Source organism: Macrosteles quadrilineatus, unplaced genomic scaffold (assembly GCF_028750875.1).
Source record: "Macrosteles quadrilineatus isolate MER2022 unplaced genomic scaffold, UCM_ALF_1.0 Scaffold_1__1_contigs__length_201487025, whole genome shotgun sequence".
Taxonomy (NCBI): Eukaryota; Metazoa; Arthropoda; class Insecta; order Hemiptera; family Cicadellidae; genus Macrosteles; species Macrosteles quadrilineatus.
In genome coordinates, this window is record NW_026542594.1 from 151,755,184 (window position 1) to 151,780,008 (window position 24,825).

General features: G+C 36.1%; 1 protein-coding gene across 1 annotated transcript in view; it reads right to left on the minus strand.

Annotated features, from left to right (window-relative positions):
- LOC129001589 (ubiquitin carboxyl-terminal hydrolase 34) overlaps window positions 1–23,311 on the minus strand; it is a 101,887-nt gene extending 78,576 nt beyond the window's left edge. The window contains exons 1-20 of the mRNA XM_054428945.1: window positions 22,999–23,311; window positions 15,891–15,996; window positions 15,069–15,349; window positions 13,398–13,620; window positions 12,537–12,754; window positions 11,802–12,073; window positions 10,957–11,175; window positions 10,241–10,396; window positions 9,380–9,491; window positions 8,071–8,194; window positions 7,104–7,225; window positions 5,111–5,315; window positions 4,532–4,672; window positions 4,360–4,500; window positions 4,185–4,328; window positions 3,735–3,891; window positions 2,978–3,142; window positions 2,239–2,366; window positions 880–1,125; window positions 212–504 (exon numbers count right to left, since the gene is read on the minus strand). Of these exons, the coding sequence (XP_054284920.1) occupies window positions 212–504; window positions 880–1,125; window positions 2,239–2,366; window positions 2,978–3,142; window positions 3,735–3,891; window positions 4,185–4,328; window positions 4,360–4,500; window positions 4,532–4,672; window positions 5,111–5,315; window positions 7,104–7,225; window positions 8,071–8,194; window positions 9,380–9,491; window positions 10,241–10,396; window positions 10,957–11,175; window positions 11,802–12,073; window positions 12,537–12,754; window positions 13,398–13,620; window positions 15,069–15,349; window positions 15,891–15,996; window positions 22,999–23,041 (3,496 nt within the window). The 5' untranslated portion in view covers window positions 23,042–23,311. The remainder of the gene's footprint in view (window positions 1–211; window positions 505–879; window positions 1,126–2,238; window positions 2,367–2,977; window positions 3,143–3,734; window positions 3,892–4,184; window positions 4,329–4,359; window positions 4,501–4,531; window positions 4,673–5,110; window positions 5,316–7,103; window positions 7,226–8,070; window positions 8,195–9,379; window positions 9,492–10,240; window positions 10,397–10,956; window positions 11,176–11,801; window positions 12,074–12,536; window positions 12,755–13,397; window positions 13,621–15,068; window positions 15,350–15,890; window positions 15,997–22,998) is intronic.
- Window positions 23,312–24,825: the final 1,514 nt, after the last annotated feature.

The following is a 24,825-nucleotide window of genomic DNA, read 5'->3' on the forward strand; positions in this document are numbered from 1 at the left end:
AACTAGTTTTTTTCCACGCCAGGGAAATTCTATTCTGTAGCTACTACTTCAGGGACATAGCAGTGTTTCATGATCATATCCCTGAGGGAATTGCCATTTGCTGTGGCTTAATTGACCTTGTTATGTTCTGGATACCGTCTCACCTCATAACAAGATCAGATTCCAGATTCTGAAACGTATAGTAAGCTCATGTTAGTATGTTGTGTGTTACCAGTGTTGTTGACTCTGAGAGCTATCTTCCACAGGTGGTCCATGTCCGGGGAGTCGCAGGAGGTACGAGCCATATTGCACAGTTGCTGGTACAGGTCCAGTGCTGTCATGGAGATGGTCTCAGGAGGCAAGGTGGGCAGCTTGCGAGTGTACAGGTGTCGCAGAGTATCGGGTCTTAGTGCATGTTGCTCACGAGCCTTGGTCTGCCGCAGCAGCCAGCTAAACAGTTCGTCTGAACACTCTGGATCACTTGCCAGACACTGCCACAGGGTGTCCAGCTCCTCCACACTCAGTCTACACAATGGACAATAGGATAATGAGTGAGTAGGGAGTGAACTTAAAAATTAAAAAAATGGATTACTGTTGAGGGTTTACTTGTTACCATTGTGTTACCCATTGTGTATGTGCAACCTAACCAGCAAAACAAGGGGGTAACCCTATATAAGGGTGAATTGTGGAGGTGTGCAAGCCTAATATTTTCAATTGAGCCTAGTAATATTATACCGTACATTTTGTATAACTTGAATCAAGCTTTTAAGAGCTAAGCTCTTCTATATAATGGATTTTGCGTAGTGCAATATAGGTAATATATTAATTTGTTACAAATCTTATTTTCAAATTGTAAATAAATGTTATGATGTTATCTAATAAAAAAAGAAAAAATCTCACCTTATATACTCAGGCAGGCCCAGAGGGGAGTATATGTGTGTGAGGAACTGTAGCCTGACTTGCACATGAGTGAGAGGGAGAGGGCCGGCAGTAGTACACACTCGTAGGTTGTCAAAGAACCGTTCCATCATGGCATGTTCCTTGAGTGCCCACAGCATGACATGGTGAGTGTCTACAGCACCACCGCGGAAATGCTGGAATGATGCAAACAGCTTGGGCAGCAGCCTAAGCGACACCACCACTGACCTGGGCAAAACACACCACTTACTATTGAGCAAAAATTATGTAAATACAGTAAATGTACATTCATATCACTTTAACAAACTTTAATTTATTTCAACAAAACAACTTTCAGGTAGTTGGCTTTTTAATAAAATTTGGTGTAACTTTCTTCAAAGAAAATAGGCGGAGTTGAGCCGAGTTTTTACTATAGCGATGACAAATGCATTTGTAAAGATTTCATAGTAAAAAATTCACGCTCTTGTCACAATTGCAAAGGATGAGGATGATTTCTACAAGACAGCAAAAGATGTTCAAGATTTTGCTGCATTCACAGAAATATGATGATGATGTTTCTGTGACCACGGATCACAATAATTATGTATGTCTATACAACGTTGGGAGATGATGGGGATATTGCCAATATCACGGCTTCTACCTTCTTTAATTACAATTCTTGTTTAAGGGGTTTTAGGTTTTAGAAGTTCTTTTATTCTTTTTAAATTGATTAGGACAATTAATTGGGGATACAAATGGTTGGAGTTTGCACAATTGAAGTTCTACTGTATTTTAATTGAAACATTTGACCAAATATGGCTTTAGTAGGCTAGTATTTTATTTATTTATTTCATACAAAGACAATGACAAAGGGCATTTTAAAACTAAGCTAGATAAGCTTTAAAAGGGCATTTCTTGATTTTGCTTGTGCCTATTAAATGCATCACGTTGAGTCAGCTATATTATTAGTTTTCCCTTCCTAAACAGTAACAAAGCTTCAACCAATAAACTAAAAAACTATGTAACATGAGAATAAACATATACTGTAAAACTGAAACATGAAATAGTTGAACAAAGAAAAAAGTAACAAAATCTGTTTATATATAAATAATAGTTTACCGTACCTAAAACCACCAGTATTTAGGCTCAAGATAATTTAATATTACCAATTCTATCAAATTGGTGTCTTTGATCAAATGCAAATTGCACGTGTCATTACTATCAGAGTGATGTCAGCGTTAGGTCAAGAATTGTTCACGATCCAGCACCAACACACCAATTTTCTTTAAACTAAAATGTTAATAATTTAATGTGAGCAGATTGACTTTTATTAAAATATGAAGTCCCTCAATGAGGGCTTACCAGTTTTTTGCTAGGTTATCCAAACACCCCTCGATGAACTTCATCCTTATCACCTTATCACTGCTGAAGCACAAAAGGTTGCATAGAACTTTCTCAGCTTCCATCGCCAAACCCTCCCCTAATTGATTCTGTAAAAAATATTGTTATTGTTTACTAATTGCAATATTAATAATTAATTATGATGGTAATCTGTAGGAAGTACAACCACGTTGGTACGTTTCAAGTATATATATATGACTTGAGGATAAAACATTTGATATCTTTTCTACCTATTAAGACACTATTCTAAAATGCAGTAAGAGACCTGTTCATGTTTTACTCAGTTGAAATTTGAAATACTTTTGTCTATTTAAGGCTGTCCACTAAGCCATAACTAAACGGAAGCCACCACTAAGCATTAGCTAATTTATGGTTTGACCCATGTCCATAACATTTGATTATCGGGGAGTGACTGACTGTAAATCAAGCAAATAACCTGATGATGGTCACAAGAAAGATGTTATTTAAAATGCCATGTCCCCTTAGTTTCTATATTTGATATTCATATTCCTAACTCCAATCGAGAAAGAATAGCAAGGATAGCTGATGGATAGATCTCGTTGTTGTTTCATAAAAAAATTTGTTGAGACTATTGGATTTTAGAAACTAAGATGAAACTACTTTAGGACAGAAAAGCCGATACTTTTAAATTACTATTTTACAAAACTCAAGGGCACATTCATTTTCACAAAGTACTAACAATTTTATCGTCCTGTAGAAGGTCCCACAACAGTGTGTTCCCCGGTTTGCAGACATTCTCCAGGTTGAACTGTGAAGGGATGGGAGCCAGGTGGTGCAGAGCGACCTTGTTGGCATGTAGCCTCGCCATCTGTCCCAGCTGTTGTGGTGTCAGATGAGCCTGCAACTGTCACAAACACATACAGTAATGGGAAAAAAATGTTAAAAAATGTTTGCTCATGGGGGTGGAGAAACCCTTTCCCAACAGGGGTAAGGTTTGATTGAGAATACCATCTGGAGGACAGAAGACCATCAGGAGCAGCAGCTAGTCTCAATCGAAGCCACAGCAACGTCCCTGATACCACACTGGTGTTTGTATGCTGTTTAGCACCCAACAAGCAGCAGTACCTAGAGAGTTTGGGAAATGTAAATGTGGTCCCTGTCACGGTTCTAGTCACTGATCAGAAGCGTATACGAGCCGATTTCTTGGGCTAGTTAATCTAAAAGGGAGTCAGCCATCCTGGACCTCTTAAGATTACCGTAGACAATTCTCACTTCCAAAACTGATACCTACATCTGATTGGCTTATTGATGGTCTTCGTTTACCTCAGTTTAGACTTAGTCTTGAGCTCAAACACAACTAGATATGCACTTTAGCATATTGGTTACATTATTACTAACACTAATTAAGTCACAAAAAAATGTAGCTTATTTTGAATTAAATAAATTAAAATTTGTTAACACATAAACAGATGTTATACAACAGACAGTAATTATACCTGAGCTCTGGCAGCAAATTGAGCCAATTCCTCATCACAGCCAGATTCTTCCCCATCAAAGTCGGCCATGTTCTTCTCTGATTTGTTGCTCATTCTGGAAGATAAGCTTCCATCACCTTCTCCATCTTCAACACTTAGTATTTCTTCCATCATTTCACTGCAACGATTTTGAAGTATTAACAAATAAATCAAGAATAGTTGTGTTTTACTTTCCTAATAAACAAGGAAAATGAAAAAAAATCAATGTTGTTCAGAACTTTGATTAGAGAGAAGTTATTTTTTCAGTGAAACTAATGACTGTAAAATAAAACAAATGTTAGGCAAATATATAGTATTCCAAATTTTTATTTTTAAATGTCTAAGTTTGAATTTGATTTTCTGAGAATATGCAACATAGTAGGAGAAAGTTAATTGACAATATTAGTTAAAAGATTACGACTCAGGACTCACTGAGGGTTAGGCTGGAAGGTAGAGGTGATGAAAGGTCGGCAGTGAGGAGCGTTCTGTACTAGACTTGCCAGCTCTGTCATCACAGCTGTCTGTCCACAGTCAGGGGAGGTTCTGCTCACAAGCTGTATGTAGTCTGAACCTTGCCTGTCAACATAGAATGATTACGACTCATTGCGGGTTAAGCTGGAAGGTGGAGGTGATGAAAGGTCGGCAGTGAGGAGCGTTCTGTACTAGACTTGCCAGCTCTGTCATCACAGCTGTCTGTCCACAGTCAGGGGAGGTTCTGCTCACAAGCTGTATGTAGTCTGAACCTTGCCTGTCAACATAGAATGATTACGACTCATTGCGGGTTAAGCTGGAAGGTGGAGGTGATGAAAGGTCGGCAGTGAGGAGCGTTCTGTACTAGACTTGCCAGCTCTGTCATCACAGCTGTCTGTCCACAGTCAGGGGAGGTTCTGCTCACAAGCTGTATGTAGTCTGAACCTTGCCTGTCAACATAGAATGATTACGACTCATTGCGGGTTAAGCTGGAAGGAGGAGGTGATGAAAGGTCGACAGCGAGGAGCGCTCTGCTCACAAGCTGTATGTAGTCTGAACCTTGCCTGTCAACATTCACATTTCTACTTGTAAACCATTCTACAAGTAATATATTTTAAAAATATGCAGGACAACAATTTTGACTTTGAGACGGTGAATGATTTTGTCTCCTAACTTTCTTTGGATTGTAGGTACTTTTTTTAGTAGAAACGTCTGTACTGTATTTGTAAAAAAAATTTTTATGAATGTACATCGAAACACATATTAAGTATCGCATATGACATCTTCTGTGATTGCAATTAAATTGTCCTGTCTTGTCATTTTCCTTCACCCACCTTTGTCCGGAAGTTGGGTTAGGATGACTTCATACCCAAGATCTACCAACATACCTGAGCATTAAGTTGGGCACCTCCTGGTCCATCACAGTGTCCGGGTCCAGTGAGATACGTCCGGCCAGCATCACTCCCTCCTCCTCACTCTCACTCTCCTCCTCCTCTTCATCCTCGTCTTCTTCCTCCTCTTCGTCAGAACATTCTTCCATTTTCACAGAATTGCTGTTTTCATCTTTCTGCTGCTCACTGGCTTTCAGTTTCTCTAAAACATGAAAACAAGTTTATTCCATAAAGGGAATTTTTATTATTTGTTAAACTTTACTTATTTATCTTACTATTTTTTTCAAGATTCATCATAGTGATGAAGGTTTAATTAAATAAATAAATACATCTTTATTGCCACTTAACGTTGACATAATATGGCAATGCTATAAAACAGGTGACATTGTCAAAATACAAATACCTTAAAGACTAAGGAGCTACAAAAGACTAAAATAAACTGAAATTATACAGTAAAAATTTAGCTAAAAACAAATTTGTTTTTACACATCTTGATTAGTTAAGAACTCATCTATACTGTAATAGATATTTCTTAAAAGAAAATTAGCAAGGCTGCAAAATCTTGCACCTTGGTTAGTAAGTGTACCTTTTACTATGGGTCTGCAGGTCCCCAATATTTTCAGGTTGGGTCAGACCAACAGTTGGCCTGATGGGTCAGTTTGGGTCAATAATGACTATCGAGCTTAGCTTGAGTAAAGGCAAGCCGAGCGGCTATTTTCGCACTCGCTGAAAGCATTTGTGAGGATACAATAAAACTTGCTGATTTCAACGCAATCACAGGTTACGTTCACGGTTTTGCCGCAATCGTGGGAGTTGATGATTTCGCGGTGACTCAGGAAGATGTTCTCGATTTTTCCGTGTCTATGGAAGGTATTCACAATATTGGTGTGACCACAGAAGATGATCTTGATTTTGCTATGACCGCAAAAGACATTCACAAGTTTGCCGTGACCCTTAAAAATCCATACTACAAGCAAATGGCACTAAAATCAGGTTTTCCTCGTAAAATTTAAAAATTCACATATGATTCTCGCAATGTGACCACCCTGGTTCATATTCAAATTATTTCTGACTATCAAGGAAATGTGAAATCAACAAGGTCTTTTTTATACAATTATACACGTAAATATACAACTTATAACTTTAATATGCAATTTCTATACACATTTATTACATAAATCTATCTTAGTAAATATTGAGTTAAGGATGTAACATAGGGCACAAGGACCTAGGTTTTATGGATTTTTTGTGAGGATAGCAGGCTTACCTGAATCGTAAAGAGTCCAAACTTGTACAAGACAGACAGCACTTTATACTACTATATACAAAAAATTTTAGAATATTTCACTGTCACTGGCAGCATTTTCATATAAAGAAGAGAGAGTTTTCTTTAGGTCCAATATGGTGTAAATAAGTGGTTAATTTACCTTTATTTCATCTTGTACACAATGCCATCTTGTACCTTTACCTCCTCTAGGGTGGATGTCCTATCTTTACCTATCCTGTGGATGTGGATATGGCCTTTCATCCAACCCCCTTCAATAAGCAACCCAACAAGCAGGCTTACATAGTACATACATACTATTCATAGGCTTTAGAGTGTATATAAGATCAAGTGAAACCGTGGTTTTTATCCATACCACTGCAACACTGCCCCAACAACTCACTGAAAATGCTGTCAGTGACAGTGAAATATTCTAAATTTAATATTTTATTTTGTATATACAGTGTAAGGTTTTGTGTATCCTGTGCCAGATTGGACTCTTTTTCCCATTCAGGTAAGACTGCTATCCTCACAAAAAAATCCTTAATAAATATCAAATTCAACTAAACAAAGATAGAGACGGCTCTTACCACGTTCATGCAATGTGCTTGAATCTTTGACTATTATAATTTATAATACAGGTTTTAAATATAAGTTTATGTTGTAATAAGTAAGCTACAAAGAAATCAACATGAGAATTTTTGTCATACAAACAATGATCCCTACCTCGCATTGCCTTTTGCTCTCTGTGCAGTTTAAGTCTTTCTTGTTCAGAACTAGAAGGTCCAACGTCAGCTTTGTTCAGCCTCAGATTATGTCTTGCCAATTTTGAGTTTGAATTTGGTGGCCTAGTAGGGAAAAGATAACAAGTTAAATCTATCTAGTTGATAACATACGTAACATTAAAACATAATGAACACAATCTGAACATGCTTACTCTCTTGATGAAAATGTTACTGTTATATTCCTAAAAGGTATTGTATCAATCTGTACACTTATCAACTTAAATTAACACTAATACCGAAACCCCGGTCTGACAGGCCCACGGGAATTTTCACAAACGCATGTTTTCAACACTGTTCACTTGGGAGATTCCTTTCCCCTAATACCTTCCCCCCTTTTCCTCCCCTACCAATTGATATATTGTTTGTTCATTTTGCATGGGTGCCGTGACCTTGGCAGGTTGTCTGTTCATAACATGCCCGTCTCAGAAACCCAGCGTTAGTGTATTTTAAAGCGCGGTCTCACAGGCCGAGGGTTTCGGTTTGTATGTTTCTAAGCGGAGTCCATTATTTTTCAAATGGGGTCTCACAGATCGGGGGTTTCGGTTAACGTCAGCCTAGATAGGGTTTCGGTATTAGTGTTAAACATATAATCAGACAAAATCTACATTATAAAACATGCATCTTTTACAATATGTAGCAATGCTTCGAGGGCAGCTAAAACCCAACCAAATTCAATTTCAAATGTTCAATAACCTACTAAACTGAAAGAACTAGGCAAAATAAAGTACAGTCTCTTCATTTAAACAAAGCAGCAAAAATTAATTCTCATTTTAAGCGGTCAACTTCAAGTAAATGATACAGCAGTACATCATGTCAGAGAAACAACCTCTTGATTTGGAAAAACCAAATCAAAACACAAGTTAGTCAACTACCCTTGCACAACCCTCTTTAGAATGAAGTTTCCTTACTGTGAGAAAGGCAACTGTTTGCGTTTGTTGACTCGTCTGTTGGCCGGAGTAGAGGCTTTGACTTCACCTTCCTTGGCACATGTGGCTTCTTCTTCCTCTATATCTTCAATTTTTGCACTATCGGCTGAACAGTAAAGAAAAATACTTATCATTTATGGTAAAACATTATGCTGTGGGTAGATGCAAATAGAAGAGGTCTCAAAAGTGTATTATTCACAAAAAAATGGATAATCAAGGATGATTTACGGTAATGCTAGATGAGAAACCAATACAATATAAATACAGTAGAATCTCGATTATCCGACCTAAACCGGCTGCGGCAAGGTCGGATACCACGGAAAATGACAAAAGTGTCGTTTGTGCTGGAGCTGTGACCGCAGGATGAATTGACGATCACGCCGTGACCGTTGAAGATGTTGACGAAAGTTCCGTGATCGCGGGAGATGTTCGCGCTGGCGCTGTGGCGGCGGGATGCATTGATGGTCGCACCACAAGTGTTGGACATGTTGGCGATGGTTCCGTTATGGCGGGAAATGTTCGTCCTGGTGCTGTGACTGCGGGATGTGTTGACGATCGTGCCGCAAACGTTGGACATGTTGACGATTTTTCAGTGACCGCGGGAGATGTTCACGGTGGCGCTATGACTGCAGGATGAGTTGACGACCGTGCTGTGACTGCGGAATATGTTGACGATCGGGCCGCGAGCGTTGGACGTGTTGGTATTGACGACGGTGCTGTGGATCGCGGGAGATGTTCAAGATGACTTCGTGGCCTATGACTACCCAGGATGGTAGAATAATTTGGAAGGTCGGATAACCGAGACTCTACTGTAACAACAAATCTTTGTCAAGTACAGAAAACATAACTTTTAAATTTCTCAAGTCAGTATTGAGCACTTTGACTTTTGATAGATATATATAAAACTTTTGGTAAACTTTGACTTTTGGTAGGTATCCTATCCCAACGTTAACAATGCCACCAGTTTTAGAATCAACATGGACTTAGCCAGACTTGCAAAGTGTGCTGATGCAAATTACTGATTTTTATAGAATGTACCAACTTTAACTGGGTCAAACTGATAGGACATCTTATAGAAAGCTATAGCATCTTTTGTCAGACAAACTATCTTAGTAGCAAACAATTTTGGGATAACATAATTTTAGAATTTAACACTCTCTGTGAGTGGTTCATTGAATCATGTTTACAAATAAAAAATAGTCTACAGCTAATCTATATAGATGGCATGTAATTCAGTATCCAACAGTCAATGATACTTCATAAATATCTGTTTAATTTTCAGCTAAGTTACCATCACTGCTGTCGTCCTCCTCTACAGCTGGCTTCCTTTGCTTCTGTCTCTTGCGAGGTGTCGGTCCATCACTACCATCACTGTCACTCTTGTGGCCTTCAGATGTATCTCCCTGTAATGAAGGGGAGATATTAGGGGTTGGAAACTCAACTAGCAACCATGAAACAACTTAAAACTGATATATCAATCATTGAGATGGGGACGCCACCTAGGTGTGTATTTTAACCCAAATATGAGTGAAGGATGAGTGTAGAATGGGGTGTGTTGATCTGTGTACTGTGTAGCTTTGTTACTGACTATGGTCAGCTGTATTTTTAGTTAGGATAATTAATTGAAAGCCCAATGATCAGTAACAGCTGGGTCCAGTTTAGAACCATCAAAAAGCTACTGAATATTCTCATGATTGATCCAGCAACCTTTTGGTTTCTAAGTGATCACTGTAACCACTAGTTTAGGCCCTAAGTAGCCCAATAATCTATTCAACCAAGAAAGTTGTAAAAAAATAATCAAGAAGATGAGTAAAGATTTGATTTTTAATGGTTTATTTATAATCATGGAAATAGTTTGATTTGATTTGCCTCGTACTTTGCCAAGTTCAGGCAAAATGTCTGGTCTCAAATAAGGATTACTCAGATTCATTAAAATTATGCTTCAGCCCACAGGGACTTTTGGTTTATTGTAGATGTTTAAAATTCATTACAATTTTTTAATAAATAGATATACATTAAAGTTTTAAATAAGCAATTTAAGCATCATGTCACCACATACCTACTCAAATACAAACAAATATATCAGAGCAAGTAAAATAAGCATTTACTATTGACTAAACAAGGTAAAACATATATTATTTGATATTCTAACCTCAGAGTTGCTATTCTCCGAGCTGCTCATCTGCCTCTGAGAAGTCTTCGGGTAGCCAGTGAGACACATGAAGCTGCCTGGAGGCTCTCCCAGCCCACTGTATGATCCATTGCTTGACCACAAGAACTTGATAATGGCCGAGGCCAGGTACAAACTCTGCAAACAAAATTACACAAGATTGTTAATCTTCATAGGTCTTTGTATGAGTTACTATGTGTTTAAACAAGTCATTAAGTTAGGAAACAGTGTTAAGATTATTTACCCAACCCGCCATGTTAAACTTCCCTATCCCAAGCGTCATGTAAACAACTTCTTTACTCACTCGGTGAAGTAATGGAACCCATTTAAATAACATTGAGTGCTCAACTTAAAAAAATATACCTCTATGGAGCCAATGACGTTCAACGCTAGAAATCAGCTGTGCACTTGAATTTTATTGTTATGCTTTAAAGAATTGTCCTAACCTAGCTTTTGTTTGTAAAAGAATGTTACTGTTAGTAGATGAGTGACATGGATAATGAAAAATATTGTACGTAACCCCCTGTATATTGTCGGGTCAGGTAAAATCTTGTACGTTACACGTTACGCAAGAGCATGTTTACATCACTTAGGTGAATTATGCAACTCGCTTCCGCTTGTTGCACAACATTCACCTGCGTGATGTAAAAACGCTCTTACTACACTTGTAAGGTAAATAGCTATTAATTTGACTTGACCTGTTCCGTGTGGTCTCGGGGCTCCAGGCGACACAATAGGTGGTACAGGTGCAGCACAGGCCCAGCCTCTAGGTTCTTGATGAGAGGTGGCAGCAAGTCATGCACCTGCTTGCTGCAGTGCTTCAGCTGTGCCGCCTGCCAGATGATGTCTATGTGCTCGTTAGTGATCTTGCACTCCATCGCCAGGAAACTCAGAATTATGTGGCTCTGTTTGATCACCTGTAAAACAAACAGTCAACCATAGGGACTCATATAAGATCTAAATAGTTTTAACAACTGTATGTTAAAAATCATTAAAATTTAATGCATTTCGTTTTTTGCCAAACGTAATCAAAGCTTTAGGGTTTTCCTTAGAAACCGCCTAAGGTAGGCTTATTTATATTCTAGAGGTATTTAACCTTTTGAATAATATTGTTAAAAAGTAATTCGGAAGACAACACCTAAAAATGAAGCATTTTTTCTTCAGTTTCTAAGTAATCATCACAGATAAAATAAACAATACTAAACAAAGTAAAACACCAAATAGGATTGCAGATCCCATAAGGTCATGAAAAAATTGGTTTACTAATTGTAATAAAAATAATGTCTGCAATATTCTCTAGATAACCTAATTTACTTAGTTATATTGCTTCTTGAATGAAATATCCTAATCATTATCATACTATACATAGTTTCTCCACACTCTATACGGTGGCTGAAATAACAGGTTGAATTAATTCAGTGAACTGAATTAATAGTTGGATATTCTACCTAACAAAACTTAAAGCATCTATCAATAAATATTAAATATAATTATTGACCTCAAATTAAACCTGGACAAGCCACAGTGATGACCTGTTACCTACCTCAACATGCAGATTAGGGCCGAAGATATGAGATATGATGTTGTTGTCTATGAGCCATGCAGCTAGATTCTGCCCCACACTCTCCACCTCCATGATGTTCTCACTGTTGCACATCTCATTGAACATGTTGATGTGAGAGTTGATCTGTGAGATGCCCGCGAGCCGCATCGTCAGTGTTGACGATGTGAAATACTTGAAAGCCAGATTCAGCCCGTCACGATCAAACTGCACTGGAGAGTCCATTGGATCCTTCACTGCACTCCACATGAAATCTGGAATCATATTTTAACCATTGACAATTGATCAAAACAAAAATGGAAAAAAGACACTGTAACAATGTTATGACATTTTTCAGGCCTGAGAAACACTTTTAGGCTATTTAATTAATTTTTTAAATTTACTTAATGACATGCTTCGAAAATGGTAAGGATATAAGCTAAAAAATCAAAGGGCATAGAAATAGTATCTTTTAGTTTAAATTATCTATAATTATCATGAATACATACTTTTCCCGGATGTAGATTTTTAGGGCAAACGATTAATCTTTTTGGTTTAGAAGAAGTATCTAGTGAAAAATAGAGAAAAATGTAGGCTACAAGGCCGCCACAATCAGTCAGAGTGTATTTCCCTTCATGGTTTTAGAGCCATGAACAAATTGTTAGATTATCATTTATTCTGAAATCTTAAGATTGTTTATAATTATTCCCTAATGCACCAATCATTTGATCAACTTACCTGCCATGGCTTTGATGCCTTGAGATCGCAGATCCTTGTCATTCATGTTGCACATATATCTTAGTACTTTGGAGCGTAGAGGAATAAATAATTGCATTATAGATCTGAAGTTCAGCCAAAGTTTTAAATTACAGACAACAGATATTATTGCGTGGGCAACAGGCAACGGGAAGGTTTGGTACTCAAAACATGAAGTCATGGCTTGTACACCACCACTCCTAAAACAAAACAATTAATTGTAATCTGTAGGTTTAGCAAAAGCACATTAAATTTGAAGTTAATGGCAGTCTGGAAGATTTTAAATTCAAATTGGTAAAACTGTATATTTATCTAAATAACAATATATTTGAGTGTAGACAAACCATTTTGTGGTATGTTTGTTTGTAAGAATAGAATGTATATACTGGCAATTATTGTGTTAAATAAATTGTTTGATTGATTTAAAAAAGAGGAAAAAGTACCCCTTTACAAAGCTAGCTTTTAGTCTAACTCTTGCCTAATAACCTGATAAACTAGCACTCAATACCTAACTCTAACTGGACTTGATTTCCAGGACGATTGTGTGTGATTCGTGTATATGTGTGAAAATTTGTGTATTAATTGAATTTTTATGACCAGTCCTGGGTACCACAAGTCAATAAGGTGAGTGTAGGCCACAAAATTTTCACAAATGAATAATACCTCGCCTAAAAACAAGTAGGTAGTTTTAAAAACATAACCCTAATTATTACCGAATAACCCGATAAAAATCAGGTGGTGTCGGTAATATGTCATTTTACCAAGTAAAAACCACTAAATTAATATAGATGAAATGCATATATTGAAATAAGTAGGAGGTGGTTTACATAACAACAATTTTACCTGCAAAATAAGCAAACATTCCGTAAGAGATGTATTGGTATTTCCAAATCATGAACGTCACAAAAGTTGCTCAGCACTGTAGCTTCTTGTTGAGTCAGTTCTTCCATTTTGGTCTGTAAGCTTTGTTTGTAAGCTGCATATAGTGGAAAGTTGAGAAGAAACACTTTTGAGAGAAAATGTAACAGCTTTTCCATGTCTTGGATCGTCCAGACATCCTTCTCTCCTGTTGGACAGACAAAGCATTTTACAACGATGAAATATAATAATTAATAGTTTTAAATGAAAATAGTATATCTGTAACTTAAAATTGTGTTCTGATCTCTTTAGAGATATCGTTAAGATCAATTATGACAAAATATAACATCAGTAGGTACTAGGCTGAAACACAAAAATTTTGTTTGAATACTGATTTGCTGTAGTTGTGTTATCCTTGGCTGCAGCCAGAAGAAGAAATGACCAATGTGCTGAATCAATGAATAAAAGAACACTTTTAAATTATGTTTTAACTGAAACAAAAGTCACAGTAGGTATAATATTATGCACTATGATCTAGTGTTTTTGGATGTAGTTTTACAAGAAGTTAAGGGGATTCGCCACTGAAAAGGGTGATTTTTTTATTTAATGAGGAAAGTCGTCAATCTATTTTTTTTCTAGTAGGGTATAGTTTAACAAAAAATAGAAAAATTTTGGTTTACTTCTAAATATAAATTATAGGTGGTAAAAAAATAAAATAGAGGGTTTTCAGTCAATTTGTAAGGGTTTTTAAAAATCGATATTCTGAAGAGAGTTCTTGATGGATTTTGATAAATTTTGTGTTTTTTTAAAGACAGTTATATAAACTTAATATTTAGGTAGATTCTTAATAATATCTCAGATACTTTTTTTGCTGTGACACATTAAATAAAATTGTTCTTAAAAAAAATAATTGATTAAAAAAAATAATTATTTTTTACTCCCTAATCAACTTAGATACCTAATTCTACATAAATATTTTCCTAATATTGTCTAGAATAAGTACTAAAAATTTCAACAATATACCTTTAGTGGCTCTCAAGATATATCGCATTTTGTCTTGAAAAACGTGAAATTTCAATGTTGCGGAAAACCGCGTTTGAATTAGGTGTCCTATGATCTTGTAGCTATCGTAAAGAGCGAAACCCGTTGTTTATAACATATAATAACATTCAGACATGGATTATATAATACTGTTTGGATGTAATAGGGTCCAATGTACAAAGAAATGAAAAAACATTTTTGTATTAGCCTCTGCCAAATTAGGCAGCTAGGATAACAGATGTATCTGACCCAAGTTTGTATGAAGAGCTGGTGTCAAAAAAATCAGCCGTATACGGCACCAAGGAAACCCCTTCTTTGACCGTGGAACAAACCATGCCGCTCATTAGAACAATAACCTTTAAGTGTGAATAAATCCTGACCTTCTATCACTAGTTGCTCGGCCGCATTAACCACTGGAGGTTTATATAGCTCCTCCAAAGCCGGGCCAACATGGCATGCTTGGACAATACCCCCCTCCCCCCAGTGTTAATGCTGCACATTTAGTGATCATAGAAAACACAGTTCAGATTTACTGCAAGGAAGTGTAAGCTGAAGTTGTAAGCCACATAGACTCTGGACTGTCTTAAATTTGCTGAAATATTAATAACTTTGTACCTTCATGAACAGCTCCTGTTTCCAGAGGGTTGTTATCTTTACTTTCTTCTTTATCAATTCCTGTTGTAGGCTCTTTTTCTTCAGTAACATCAATGATCTTTACTTCATTCTTGTTCTCTTTGTTAGTTTTGTGCGAGTCATCATTTGGTGGAGAAATGCATTCAATCACATCCTTGCCTCTATAAGCTTTCAATTGCTTAACAACTAATAGTATTATGCTTTGTGTTATTAAGTGGAATTTCTCATAATTTTTAGGATCTCTGAAGCAGCAAAAACATTGCCTGAAAACATCACAGTAAAATTCAATAAGTTTTAATAAAACCAATAGTTGAACAACAAACCTATCACGGATTTTAGAGAAATTGAATATTTCAGTATCTTCTTGATCAGCATTTTACGTGTTATTAAATTTAATCAATTTTATCAATTTAAAAAAAAAAGTAAGTGGTGATTGTAATTGGAGTGTCCAATCAAAATCGAGTAAAGTAATACATGCACGCTTGAAAATAAGTTGGCGACACTTTAAGATACTACGACTGCGATCAGATGGTGCAGTGTTTCCCATTTCACTCAACCTTACCTTATTTAACCTAACCTAAAAAGTGTTGTTTAGTGTTTGAAAGATGTGTAACAAGAGTGCAAAGTGCCTTTTCTGCACTCGAGAAACTTCCCACACTTGCCTGCGGCTTGTGCAGCAAAGTGCCACTTCGCACACTAGTTATACAAATTACTATTCTGTCAACTCAAACAAAATTATGTTCTAGTATGTACAATGATAAAAAAAACATTCTCTGACTAAGTAAGCCTGTGCAATTTCCTTACCTCTGAATCCATGTTTGTATGAATGTAAAAACTTGTTCAATTTCCCGTTTTTTAAGAAGAGGTAGGTCACTCCCATCGAGTTTATGGACTTTGTCCCCATCTGAAACTATGATTTAAGACATACAGTTTTAAAACCTTTAAAAAAATCAATAACTTGCATATTATGATTTAGCTCAATTAGTCCAGGATCTGAAGCGGGTTGAGTATGCATGACACAATTTTATTTCTGATTGTTGTTAAAGGCACTATGGTGATCATGAAAATGCATGTTGTCGTCACCCAGCGTGGTCGACATCCCCGAGGGGAGGGGAGGAATATGGCGCCGTTCACTATAACGCTTATAACTCAAGAACCATTTTAGATTATGAAATAAATGTCAGATTTACTCATAAAATTATGACCTTAAAAAAAGGTTATTAGCCTATGTTTAAATCTATATCTAGGTTGGTTTTTTTGTAATACTTTAACATATTATACGGTACTCAAATAATACTGAAGCTAATATCTTAAATTAACGTGTGTTTTAAAAGTCCCGGAACGGCTTAATATTTTTTTAACCAATATAGATAGGTTAGCATATTTTTGTATCTAGATACGTATAATTAAAACCAACTTTTTTAAGCAATTGTCGATTTTCTTATCCTCCAGGGGGACAGTCCACAAGGAGTAAGAATAAAATCTTTAATGTAAGCATAAATTGATATGCCAATCACATTAAACGTCTTTACTAGTCAAATACAATGCCGCAAATTTGAACACAAACGGACAACCAAGCCAAAAATGACAGCTATTCTAAATTCATTGAAACCACATCGCTATAAGCTAGCTCCTCAGGGAGGCGCCCGCTAGAAGTCGGAAGAAAATCATAATTAAAGGTCTTAATTAGTAGTATAGAATGCCACAAATTTGAGCTCAAAATAACAACTGAGTAAAAAATAGCAGCCCCCATTCAAAGATTCAAAATGGAAGATTCAAAATATACTTAGTCTATAAGGGCTGCCATTTTTGACTCGGTTGATCGTTTGAGTTCAAATTTACGTAAAAGATTTTCTTCTTGTGGGCTGTCCCCTTGGAGGAGAGGAAAATTAAAAATTGTTTAAAAAGGCCGGTTTTTATTATAAATATCTAGATAGGCTACACAATTGTACCACCGTATCTATGTTGGTTAAAAAAAAATATTAAGCCGTTCTGGGGCTTTTTTAACTGTGTATTGAAGATTCTAGATTAGGTATAAAATAATATATTATTACTAAATAAATAACCAAATAATGGTAGGCCTACCACAGATTTTAATATAATAACCTTTTTTGAAGGTTATTGAAGCATTTATTTCAATCTTCTATCTAAAATGGTTCTCGAGTGATATCAGTTTTAGTAAACGGCAACTCCCGCCATATTCCCCCACCCCCTGGGGATGTCCACCACGCTGGGGGGCGACAACATGCGTTTTCATGATCACTATAGTGTCTATAACAACAATCAGAAATAAAATTGTGTCAGGCTTTCCATGCATACTAAACCCCCTTCAGATCCTGGACTAAATACAGTCATTTAAATTTAAAACTTAATACACTTCGAAACTGGGTAGGCTAGTGCTACAGTAGGCCTAATGAAATTTACACTAGGCTATTTTTTTTTTTTAACTCTGTTCTACAATTTGGATTTGTAGCAGAGCTATTTAAAAGTATGAACACTGCAGAGTTGTGCGCAGATAACTGGGATGGTAGGCTAGCTTACTTGAATACTAGATGAGTAACTGGCTGGAATGAGGGGGCACAAAAATATGCTATGCGCTTACTCCCTTGGTTGGTTATAGTTCAATATGGAAGGACCCGATGAAAATGTTGTTGCTGGAAAGTGCAGCTCTTAACACGTTCGCTGCTGAAAACCTTTAAACAGGCACTCGCCAATGGCAAAGTTAACTGGGGGGTTCCAGACTTTTGCCTAGCCCTGTATAGGCTGCCTTCCTAGCAAGTAGAACTTTCACTCGCCCAAAACCACCATTAGGTACATTGGAAACCACTCAAAAACCTTAAATTAATAGTCTTTGATTTTGTTACTCGGGCACTAAGTTACAACTTTTTCCATTAAAAAGTGATTGCATTCCTAAGATTCAGCGTGACAAAAAATGTAAAGAATTGGACCCAAACACCAAATTTTTTATCAGTGAAACCATCGCTTTGGTATTTTACTTCTACCAATTATCTAATTCTTTAATTCTTTTAGCTAATTATCAGGATAGTACTGCGGAGGTACTTTCCTGTTAAAGGGAACATTTAATATTATCGATAATTTTTTTTTTATACATCGATATTTTTGTTTTCCTTTGCGATCCATTAGGAATTGACAACTGATCTTGTTTAGGCTCAAATATAGTCTATTACATGGATTAAGAAATGAAACTGTTCTATACTAAGCTAACCTAACATAACCAACCAAACTTGCTGTGGGCCTGCCATTTAAAAATTCCGTTTGATAACAGAAAAGGGAAGTTAAACGGAATTTTTAAATGTTACAGCAAGTTTGATTAGTTATGTTAGGTTAGTTTAGAACAGTTTTTCAATATTTTTTAAAATTATTGTTTGTTAATCGTACCTACTGAACATTATTTATTCATCGTTACAGTTGTCAGCTGATATGTTTCAATTCGTTAATATCGATATATCGAGAGAAAAATTCATCGATAATAATGAATTTTCCCTTTAACAGGAAAGTACCTACCTAATTGTTTTAGCGAATTTCCCTATAGGGAAGTAGCTATTACCGTAGGTGGCACGGTAAGACCTAGACCCGGGACCAATTTACTTTTTCATTTTGATGTCCCCAGAGTCCAAAAACGCCATTCGTTCAAATTTTTATATATGAATATATATATATATATATATATATATATATATATATATATATATATATATATATATATATATACGTCCGTGACATATAAAAACTTGATTAATTTTTGTCCGATTTTGATGAAATTTGGTTTAAAGGTGTAAAGCGGGATAAACTTGAATGAGTTCGCGAACCAGCACGATCGGACCATGGGAACGGGGCTTTAGGGGGGGTTTTATGGGGTAAAAATTGGTTTTTCTCACTTTTGACCCTCAAAACACAAAATTTCCCAATTTCTCTTTAGACCTTTTTAAAGAGCTTAAAAAACAAATAATTTAGTATATAAAAGTATTTTTGTTTGATTATTAGTAACGAAGAAAATTAAAAAAAATTTAAATTTAAAATTCCCATGTTATTCTTATGGAGAATATTGTCAAATGTTGTAACAAACTTGGCAAATTTATTTATTTTGTACTAAGCTATCAATATCTTACTCAAAAACAAACTTTATTTGTTTCCTTGTAGCAGCAAACCTAGGTACTCGTTACACCTAATGTTATTAAAATATATTTAACTGAAAATCAATTCAGACAAATGGAAATTCGCTTAGTCGGCAGGGTTTGCTGCGGCGGGGGTATTTCATAATTTCCACATGACTTAGGCCCACATTAATTTAGGCTAGCTACTCCAACAATGAAAACATCAAATAAGTTAGGGTGGGTTTTGAGCTATGAAAGTAAGCTATCTTCGTCTACAAGTAACATAGGCCCAAGGCTTATAAAAGAAGGTGTGTGCATGTGCATCCCCTCCCCCTCCAATCAGCCAAACTGTGACGTAATGTGCGAGGCGCTACAGCTGAGAGATATGTTTACGCAGGAAACTCTTGTCCACCGACGATTCCTCACAAATAATCCAGTGGTGGGAGTATATAAGGAGGGCCTTTCCACCACTCACCATGTGACATCCATTGAAAAACGTTCATAGCTAAGCCATATTAAAAAAGTCTGTCATAGTATCGAATAAAATTAATTCTATAAGTATTGGTGATCTCCGAAAAGCCAGACATAATCTTTTTTAATAACTAGACCTAATATAGGTAGGCTACCATTATTATTTATGTTACACTGTGTGGTGTGGTGTATATAACAGAAAATATGTGGTGTTTAAGCTATAACAGAAGAATCCCATTGTTAAATGACATCTAGAAGTTAGTTCTTAATTTTACGTTTTCAGTTAGTAAAATACTTCATTCTTTAAAGGAAGTTAGGCCTAAATTATAAAATTATTAGGCCTAACCTCTTTAAAAAATAATAACATATTAACTGCTAAGAAAGGGAAGTAAAACCATGCAAACACAACGCACAGTAGGCTTAACATTTGTTGAGGCAGCTCAAGAATCTGCTTCTTAAATCTTACTAATATTATAAATATGAAAGTTGGTATGTTTGTTTATTTGTTTGAAGTTTAATCACGCACTGGCCGGATTGAGCTGAAATTTGGTAAGATGATAGCTTAAGTTTCCGATTAACATATAGACATACCGGTACTCTTATCTCAAAGATCCTTTCAGGCTCTGCCCCAGTGGCTCTGGAGATTCCCATGTTAACCTAATCAGGAGTACGGTATTCATATTTAAAATGAATTAAAGAATTTTACCAGCTGTTTCAAATACACAAGTTGGTTCTATGATATTCGATAGCATTAAAAAGTTAGACTATAGGGTTTACCAATAGGGTGCAGCACCCTATTATTTTTTTTATTTATATGACAACAGCTAATGTGAACCAAGCAGCAACAAAAAGCTGTGGTACACAATGGGAACTGACAAAATAGGATTGTTTACAGTTAGTCTTATGTTTTTTATCTATAAATAATTTGTAATAACTTAGGTATTGTGCGAATATTTGGTCATTTACTTTTTTCTGTTGTTTAGATGCAGTGGTAGAACATTATTATGACTATGGTAGTTATGCGTTGTACTATAGCATAGGTACTGTATATTAAAAGAACCAAATTTTCTCAAACCGTGTCCTCCCCCATTGCAATACAAAACGCGAGTATATAACTGCAATACACATTTTATACCCCAACCCCGTACGAAGAACGAGTACCTACTCTGCTAACTTATTACACAATATAACTTGAAGTTTGTATCTCAAAGTGTCCTGTAAGGTTAAACGTGCACCTCACTATTCAACGAACAGAATGGATTGTTTTAGGTTGTTATGTGATCTTTTGTATTGATTTCTCCCAGAAAAAGTATCTATTCACAGACTGATATTATGGACGCAACGACTGATATATATATGGCGTTTAATAAATACATGTAGGTAGACGTGTTTTGGACACACCCTACATTTGGACACTGCCACACGTGCCATTCTATATGTTGGTTTAGTGCTTGGGTTTAGTGTACATATGTCATTAAAGTGTTATAAAATCTCTACTAAGTCATAATTAGTAGTCAGTGATGTTTTGCGCTGGTTTTGTTAAATACATTTCATGTTGTAGGCACCTATACAATCTTGTCAATTTATTTGTATCTATTTATTTTCTTCCAAGAGCTGCAAAAAGGTAGGCCTATTAAAACTACTTGAATATGGTTACGGTACCTACCTAAAAAAATATAGCTTATTTATTTATTTATTTATTTATACGGTAAACACCATTTTTACAGTCAATGATACATGAGATTCGTAGCTTACATAATGATACATAGCTTAGAGTATTGCCTGTTAGGCAGCCATAGTTGCAGTATTTACTGCTTTACCTACTGTTTTTTGGTTAACTTAAAAGGTACTTACTACTTATCAAAATGTCCTAGACTACTGCCTTTTAGCCTAATGTAGCCTAGCCATTGTATAAGACTATATTCAATACTGAATCACAACACTAAGTTAAGTTATATTGGATATATAAGTACAGTAGAACCTCTTTAATCCGAACCCCCGTAATCCGAACGTCCACTAATCCGAACCCCTCATTGATGTACTCTATAGACAGAACAGTAGTTCTTCATTGTATTTATTGGTATAGACACCGTAATTGTTTCTACTGTAATGTACCGTACAGTTTATTCCCTATGTTTACTACTGTATTAAATAAACACTGTGTTTTACTTTATAAAGCATTTTTCACTTTTCCCTAGCAATTGTTATGTAAAAACAACAATATGTTCTGTAATCCGAACAATTCAATAATCCTGGTGGACTAAATTCTTTTATTCTCTATAAATATGAATACTCATGTAACGTTAACATGGGGAACTACAGAGCCACTGGGGTGGAGCTCGAAATGATTTTTGAGATAAGAATATATGCTTATATGTTAATCGGGAATGTAAGCTATCATTATGCCAAATTTCAGCCCAATCCGTCCAGTAGTTAATGCGTGATTGAACTTCAAACAAACAAACAGACAAACTTTCACATTTATAATATTAGTAAGATAACTTAAGTTAACACTAACAGTGTTACCATTCAATGCTAATTTGTAACAAATTTCATGCGAGTCTTGAGGGAATTACAAGAAAACATATGATTTGGTAAAATAAAACACATTTCAGCTCGTCCGTGATAACTATTTATGTGACGTAGATGCGCGAACTGGACAAATTTACGCCTTGCTATGCACACACCTTCTTTTATACACCTTGTCAGCCTACCAACTTTACAAGGAAAGCCTAAACCCTCTTAGGCTAGGCCTAATTTCACTTTCCTACTAAGTTAGCTTCTTGGGCGGGTACAGTTTCTTAACTGGGCTATGCTAATATTGATTGAAACTATCGAATTGAAAATATTGATTAATAATCAATATTTTGAAATATTTTTATTATAAAATAAAACTATCATAACCTAACCTAACCAACCAAACTTGCTGATGGTGAAAAAATCGCATGAAGGTTTACTAATCGAATCGATATTAGTTTCAATCGATATTAGCATAGCCCAGTTCAGAAACTGTACCCATAGCATAGCCAGGCAGTAGGGCCTACCATTTAGGCTAAAACTAGGCTAACTTAGGCCTACTTAATTACCTTTATCTAGGCCTATTTAACTTAGTTTTGATAGCTTAAATAAATTTTAAGGGAACCTAGCTTGCTCAATAAAGCCTAATTTATGTGAATATAATGGGATAGTGAATAAAAAAAATAGTGTAGGCCTTTAAACAGATTAATGTAACTCAAGTAGGACTGTACAAATAGCCAGGCCCTAGCTTAAGTAAGTTATATTAACTTAGGCTACCCTACTTTTATAAAATGAATTTTTTTACTTACAGTTATTCAGGAGCTCAGAAAAATCAGCACATATATCACACATGACGTTATCTTAATAGTGATTAAGATACCGGCATTTAACTTATTCACATAAAAACTCGAAAAGCCATTTAAGTTAAGCTAGCCTAACATTGTATTAAAGCCTTTTCTTCAATCAAAACTAAACATCACTTAAAATTCAAACACAAACTTAGAAAATTATCTTCAAAATTGATAATGTGAATCCAATCATAAACAATCACACAATAGAAGATCGGTTTTAATCTGCGTTGACCAACTTGACAAGTATAACCAGACCAAATCTATACAAAACATTGCCTGCCATTACTTTACTTGCACTGCAATGCAATTGCATTATTATTGCATATTTTGTTATATAGATGGCATTAGTGCAGCTCAAATCAGCTACGGGCTGTTTCGTTTCTACTGCTGGCAGTGGAGCAGCAAGCAGACTATAACCACAAAGAGGCAAAAGGTATCCATTGATTATTACTTACATGTGTATGCCCATTGATTATATAAGCTTTGAAGTGATCCACAATCACTTTCCTAATAAAAGCTAAGAACTACTGTACATGGTACTTCTCATTATGGAAGAAAAATACATGGGTACTACTATTTATTCATAATTAATTATGAATATAGTCTCACGATCTCATACATGCAAATAAGTTAATAGTATAACCCCATACTTCAACTCGTGTATGCTTACAAATTATAGTTATCAGTGAATAATGTAATCAACATATTTTTTTAGGTACCCATTGAAAGTTGTATGCTGGATTATTGACAGTGTAAATAAAAAAGTTGGCAGACAGCGAGAACAGTGTGTTTAGTTTATCCGGGACGGAACCGCGCCGAAGTTGGACAGCGACACACGCGGACAACGATAACCTTGGACAGATCAAGGCCCCACTAGAAAAAACTGTGAACTTTGAATATATAGTCCATTGGTGGTAGAGTGATATTTCTTGACGCTTAACCTAATCAACAATCAGAAAATGTATAATAATCATTGGGTATAACATAGTATTTAACATCAAGACTCATGGTAAACAGCAAACACACACACAAATACAAATTGGTAAAACAGGTTTCCTAACGCGTTCAGGATTGCGTCGTGGTGGACTTTGACAGGTGTTATTACTACTATCACTACTACGCACAGCTGATTTTACGCACGCGGATACGGGCGTAGTACTATGGCCGGAGGAAGGGGGGGAGTGACTTCCTGGCTGGTGGTGTAGATCGCCGCGCTTGTGAAGCGGGGAGTGACCTCCTACCATTTGCTGGGGTGGTTGCCATGCCAACCGGCTTGCTGACTACGTCCTTGGCGCACGATTTTTATTTCTAGACCACCAAGGCCGATGGCTTCAAACCGTTTCATTGCGCTAATGGTGTTCCCTCAGCCAATAGAATGCTCTCATTTTGTTCTTATTAAAATAACTGCAGCTGAAATAAAAATTGTGCGTCCTTGGCAGGGGAAGAAGTACAATGCCTCTGGTATTGCGGCGTTGCCAACTCTGGGTCTGAGCTAGCGGATGTAGGGGTTGCCACGTTTCTATGTACAATATTTTCAGCAAAATCCGGCGTATCTCTGTGCAGCGGACTGTTATTTAAACCAATCAGCTGATCTATGTGACGTTAGTAACAATGCCTGAACTTAACTAACTCTATTTCATAAATAACAGGACTGATTTGCTTGTGTACAGTATCCTGTAGCCATTTGTTGTTGGACCTGTAATCTCTCACCAAAACACTTTGACCTGGATAAACTATCCTAGTACTCTTTGACTTAAAACTATTTTAACATTCTTCTTGTTTCTT